The sequence below is a fragment of the Vicia villosa genome, unplaced genomic scaffold (genome assembly GCF_029867415.1).
Source record: "Vicia villosa cultivar HV-30 ecotype Madison, WI unplaced genomic scaffold, Vvil1.0 ctg.000474F_1_1, whole genome shotgun sequence".
Classification (NCBI taxonomy): domain Eukaryota; kingdom Viridiplantae; phylum Streptophyta; class Magnoliopsida; order Fabales; family Fabaceae; genus Vicia; species Vicia villosa.
In genome coordinates, this window is record NW_026705228.1 from 188,625 (window position 1) to 195,201 (window position 6,577).

Genomic DNA, 6,577 nt, shown 5'->3' on the forward strand with positions numbered 1-6,577 from the left:
ATTTGGAGATGAGAAATACTCCATACCTCGTTGTGCAAATCTTGCATATTTAAAAAGTTCAATTAGGAATATGCGTTAATTTAGTGGAAAAATAAATATATAGAGTAAAGAATTTACCTAGTGGCGTATGGATAGGATGGAGCAATTTCACTCCTTGGAGCAAGTTGTGGAATGTGATAGTAAGTCCACACAGCGAGAATGAGTGAGCAGCCTGCAATACTCATGCATCCTACACGACATGCTTTGCACATCTCCCTGTAAAGGTAAGCCAAACACGCAGATCCCCAACTATATTTGCCACATTCATCAAGATCTTTGACAAATTTGAACCAAGAAGAATGCAATACATTATGAGATTTATCAGGAAATAAAACAGCAATCATACTTAAGATATATAATTTTGCATGCAGTATATTTTCCTCCTCGGTTTGTTGAGAATGTTTTTCTAATTCATTCAACTCGTCGTGGATCCATCTCAATTTTACCGCACCCTTCACCCTATCACTAAAAGGTTGTATGCCTAAAGCATCGATACAAGCATAATCGGGACCTTCGGTATCACCTACTACAGCTCTCCCATCTACGCGGAGGCCAAACAACATATTTATATCCTCTAATGTGATTGTACATTCACCGGTCGGCAAATGAAACGTGTGTGTCTCAGGCCTCCACCTCTCAAGCATCGCAATTACAAGTTTAGAATCAACACTTCTAAAGTTGATTTTGGAGACGATCCCAAACCCGACTCTTTCTAAGTAAGGCTTGATAGCCTCACTTGGCTCCCTATCAAACATATGATTATGTAGTCTAAACCTTTTAGACTCATCCTATACAAAAAATATATAATTTGGTTAGTATACAAAAACAATAAACTGTGAAAAATACGTATAAGAATACTAGTAACAAATTTAAAATACGTACGAATGCAGCCACGTTCTCTCTTGTTCCTCGATGATTATCTCCCAAAGCAAGCAAACCAGACATGTTGTGTGATTGTGTGTTTCAGATGAATATGTGATGAGTTAGAAATTTGAAAGATGTGATGAGTTTGGAGTGATAATAAGAGGTTGAATTTATAGTCAAAGTGAATGCATGCAATAACCCATTGGACTAACAAGTGTAATGCATGCAATATATGGGGCATTCTATTATCCAACATATATTACAATCTCTTGCATGCTTTTACTATATGATGGGATTGCACACTGCTTGATTGGACAATTGCATGCAGCATGCAGTGAAAAACGTGCCCCCTTGTGGTCCGTCCCACCCTTGGACGCACGCTAACCAAGTCTGTTTGGGTTCGGCCAACCCCTGGGCGGACTCCCTTGTGGTTCGGCCAACCCCTGGTTGGACTGCAACGTGATTCGTCCTTTGACTGGACGGATTCCCTACATGTCCATTTTTTGGTTGGCACAGTTTAAATACCACTTTGACTGAAACATATATAGCAACACACATTCAAATACAAAGAAAAATTATTTGTTCAAAGAAACATTATATTAAAAGTATGTCTCAGAGAAACAATATTTGTTCAGTGCATTACAATGGTGTTATCAGTAACGATCTAACGAACGGTTTTTCGTTTAGTAATACCGAAACAAAACGTTTCAAAGTGCATTGTCGAGCCGATTTTATGCATTTGAAGGAACGGATCGAAACAAAATTGCAACTTCCTGTAAGTGAAATTATTTATCGACTTCCGTTGTTTAATGGAGACAGCGGTATCATTTTTTACGTCATGAAACCAATAGAGGACGACGATGGCGTTAAAGTGATGTTCGAATGTCACAATTCGTTTGCTCCTCTTGATGATATCGAGCTATATGTTCATATTGTTAGTCCTCCCATTAACCAATCACAAGAGTCGCATTCGCATCAATACGGTATGAGCCAACCCACTGATGAAGAGCCAACACAAAACAACAAACCATTTATACCCAACGAACAAGTGGACGAGTACAGTGAAGATGAAATACAAGAAGTGCAATATGAAGATCTTTTTGGTGATGACAATGACCCTGATATTGTTGAGCCTTCGCAGCCTACAATTGCACGACCGATTAGCATGTACGCCCCACCGGATCACATGCGAAATATCTGTTTAGAAGAGGCACAGTCTGAATCAATATTTGGTTCGCACATAACAAACTATAGTCATGTTGATTTATATGAGGGAATGGAGTTTGAAGACAAGAAGGAGTGCGTTGCTGTTATACAACATTGGCATATCACCAATAATCTGGATTATTGGGTATACAAATCTGATACGAAGAGATATGTCATCAAATGCACAAACCCAACTTGCCAATTCAAATGTAGAGCATCGGTTGGCAAGAAGAATTCTAAGTGGACGATAGGTAAGTTGAGTGGAACACATGTCTGCACAACCACTTCAATGTCGCAAGACCATAGACAACTTACCTCAGATATTATCTCTCACTGCATCAGAGATCTGGTTAACACCGACCCATCAATTAAGGTAAAGCTCATAATTTCTCATATAACAGGAAAGTATGGTTATAATATATCTTACAGGAAAGCATGGATTGCAAAGGTAAAGGCCATAGAATCCTTGTATGGAAACTGGGAGACATCTTACAATGACCTTCCACGATGGTTATTGGTAATGAAAACATATCTGCCTGGAATGATAATAGACTTGGAAACGTTACCTGCATTTTCAAAAGAAGGAAGCCAGTTGGGTGATAAGATGATATTCCACCGTCTATTTTGGGCTTTTCAACCATGCATCCATGGTTTTGCCTATTGCAAGCCAATTGTTCAAGTCGACGGAACATGGTTGTATGGAAGGTACAAAGGGACATTGTTGATGGCTGTGGCGCAGGATGAGAATGGTAACATTTTTGCAATTGCTTTTGCTATTGTCGAGGGTGAAACCAAGGATGCTTGGAGTTTTTTCCTTCGTAATCTAAGAAGCCACGTGACACCCCAACCCAATCTATGCCTAATATCAGACAGACATCCATCGATTAAAAGTGCCTATGATGATCCTGCAAATGGATGGCAAAATCCTCCGTCTTCACATGTCTACTGCATTAGGCATATCGCGCAAAATTTTATGCGTGCGATTAGAGACAAGGAACTACGTAAAAAACTCGTCAACATGGGTAATAGTCTACTTGATCTTTGTGAAGTACAATTGTCAAATGATATTTGTCGGTTTCTTGACATGTTTATTATTTGTAACAGGATATGCATTGACGGAGTCAACGTACAATTACTATAGAACCGAAATTCGTCAGACAAATAGAGATGCTTTGGAGTGGATTGAAAATATCCCCAGGGAGAAGTGGGCAAGGGCGTTTGATAGAGGGAAACGATGGGGACACATGACGACTAACCTTGCAGAAGCAATGAACTCTGTGCTAAAGGCAATCAGAAATCTTCCAATAGCGTCTTTGTTTTCGGCCACATATTTTTGGATGGGAGCATTATTTGGTCAACGAGGACATGAATGGACAAAGAGGTTGACATCAGGCCAAACTTTTACAGACAAGTGTATCAAGGGGATGACTGAAGAAGTCAACAAAGCAAGCAGTCATAATGTTTACCAGTTTGACCGGGAGAGGTTCTATTTTATGGTGGCCGAAAGAATAAACCGCAACGATGGTCGTCCAACTGGTACTTACGGTGTTGATCTGCGAAAAAGAACATGTGATTTTGGAAAATTTCAAGCGTTCCATTTGCCTTGCTCACATGTGATTGCAGCATGTGAAAGTATACGCCAAGACTACACCATTCACATACCCGACGTGTTCAAGATACAACATGTTTTTAAAGTCTACCAACAAAGCTTCCAGATCCTCCCACATCAAGACAATTGGCCGCAATATAGAGGGCCTACTCTTTGTCATGACGAAACTATGCGTAGGAAAAAAAGAGGACGCCCTAACAGTACTCGGATTCGAACCGAAATGGACGACGTGGAAAAGGAAAAGAGAATGTGTGGGATATGTCGTGAAGTAGGCCATATCCGAAGTAAATGTCCAAATGTAGTAGGCCCGTCCAATAGGCCTAATTAATGTTTACTTCAACTAGCTTTATTTAATGTTTACTTCAACTAGCTTTATGAATGTAATATAATGTCTTTTTTAATTGAGTTTGCAACCATCAATGACTAAAACAACATTTCACATTAAACATAACTAAAACAACATTTCACATTACTAAAACAACATTCAATGACATCGAAATAAAGACAACCACAAATAAAACAACCACACAGGAAACACTTAAAACGACCTCACAGGAAACAAATAAAACATATTCTAAGAGATTACAACCATCAACACAATATCATGTGGTCCTAGCATCATCATAAGGACACCAGCATCATTTTTCACGGCTCTCCAACTACGAGTTACTACTCCATTTGGGCCATTCTCCGTGACCTGCCTTTCAATTTTCCTTATCTTTTCACCCTCGAGAATGTTATCGTCTAACCATCCGATCAAGTGCCTCTGTAGATGCTCGAAAGTTTGGGTGTTCCATAGTTTGATCTTCAACGGAGGCTTTGTTGCTGACAAAAATAATGTTGCATCTCTCCTCATAGGTGGAAACGTTGGAAGGGGTTCAGAAGACATCTCCAATAGTAACACTAAACCTTCAATTGTAACTGTGTGAGTGCAAATGTGGTTGTACAATCTTATTTATAGGCAAAATAATAATAATAAAATATATTTACTCGTCCATCTATTGGCCGAACCTACACATGTTCGTCCATCTGTTGGCCGAACCTACACATGTTCCTCCAACCCGTGACTTACTCATATTTTTATTAATTTAAAAAATAATATTTTTTTTTAATTTTTTATTATATTTTAATCATTATTTATAATAAAAAAACAATTTTCATGATTAATAAATCTTTAAATTCAATTAAAATAAATATTGGCAAATAATTATTTCTAATTATATTATAATGTTTTTTATTATATTTTATTGTCTTTTAATCATTTTTTTAAATAAAAAAACAATTTTTATAATTAATAAATTCTTTAAATCAATTAAAATAAAAAAAAATTAAAAAAAAGCCCTAGTTAGCGTCCGGCCAACCCCTGGCCGGACCCCAACGTGCCAAAAAAAACCTTCTCCAGTCCGTCCAAGGCCTGGCCGGACCTGTACTGGAAAGGTGGCATTCTAGTATTTTTTTTTCACTTTGTGGCATTGTGGTATTAAACTTCCATTTTTGTGGCATTCAGGTAAAAAAATCCCCTTTTTCTCTTTCACGACGAACTCAGTGCGGTGGTGCGGTGGCTCTCCGAAGTCAACCTTTGTCCCTTTCGATGACTCTCTTAACTCTCCGCGCAGTCTCGATCGCTCTCTCTTGGTCCTCTCATCTCCGATTCTAAATCTCCGTCTCAGATCTCTTCCTCGATTTGAACTCGCCTCCCTCGTCTCAAACACCCACGCGACTAGAGAAGTTTTTAGTAATTCTTCGGAGATGATGAAGATGAACAGAAGTCCAGAGAAATTCTTCAATGGCTCAGGTAAGCTTCGTTGTTCCTCAACTCGTCTTCTTCGATCCGAATCCGTATACTCATTCTCTTCCGTTTTCTCATTTCATCTTCTTCTTTTTTTCGTCTTCTGTGAGTTCAATTGTCTCGATACTGCGATGGCGATGAATGTTGAATTGTGTTGCTGATTCAACGAGAAAGATGAAGTGACATTTTCTGCAGAATTTTGTGTTGAATCTAATGGAGGAATCTTTGTTCTTGAAGACGCAGGGATGGATATTGGTGATCGAAGGATAGAAGTTATTGAAGGTTGATGATGAAGTGTCAATGAATCAGAGAGAAATTGAAGATCATGAAGGTTGTATCAGAAGAAGGTTGAAGTTTGACGATGATTTTCTCATATTAACGAAGAATGGAGAATTGAATTCAGAGGTTGGTTGAGAGGTCTAAGAGATTGAATCTTGAAGTCAGAGAGAATTGAGACTCAAGTCGAACGAGTTTGTTACGATTGGTTAGAGGTGAGTTTCGATTCTGTTATGAGATCCTTGCCGCTTTCTGTTATAATTATCTCCCTCTTCTGATATATTTTTATCTCTCTCTGTTTTTCTCTTTTCTATCGGTGATGTTGTTGCGATGAAGATGAAGGTGCAGGGAGAGGATTTATGACTGAAGGTGATGAATCACTCAAAATTGAAGAGTGATGGAGAGGGTTCCATGAAGATTGAGGAAGAGAGTGAAGTTTTTTTTTTCTGTGTTTCAATTTTTTTGCATTCTTGAAGATACAAGAATCATTGGTGGAAGAGAGAATTCATGAAGATTTGTGAAGAATTTTTGGAGAAGTGAATTCCCGATTCTCAAAGTTTTTCTTATCACTTTTCTGTTATTCTTTTTGTTGCTAATTTATGATATTGGCTATTATTTTGTGTTTTGCTCCATTGGATACTGCTCTTTTCTCGTAGTATATTTGCGGCAGGTTCAGCCTTCATCTGAACTAGGACAGAATGCCTGCCATGTTGGTGATTTGGAAGTTCCTCACGGATAGAAAATCGATTGGGTAGAAGCAACATGGACTTCAAGATGATGGATAGACTCATGTT

At 38.4% G+C, this 6,577-nt stretch overlaps 1 protein-coding gene across 1 annotated transcript; it reads left to right on the forward strand.

Annotated features, from left to right (window-relative positions):
* The first annotated feature begins 1,510 nt into the window (after positions 1-1,510).
* LOC131628738 (uncharacterized) lies at positions 1,511-4,046 on the forward strand. The gene is made up of 2 exons (XM_058899566.1): positions 1,511-3,131; positions 3,214-4,046. The coding sequence occupies exons 1-2, from the start codon at positions 1,511-1,513 to the stop codon at positions 4,044-4,046; spliced, it is 2,454 nt and encodes an 817-aa protein (XP_058755549.1).
* The last annotated feature ends 2,531 nt before the right edge of the window (positions 4,047-6,577 follow it).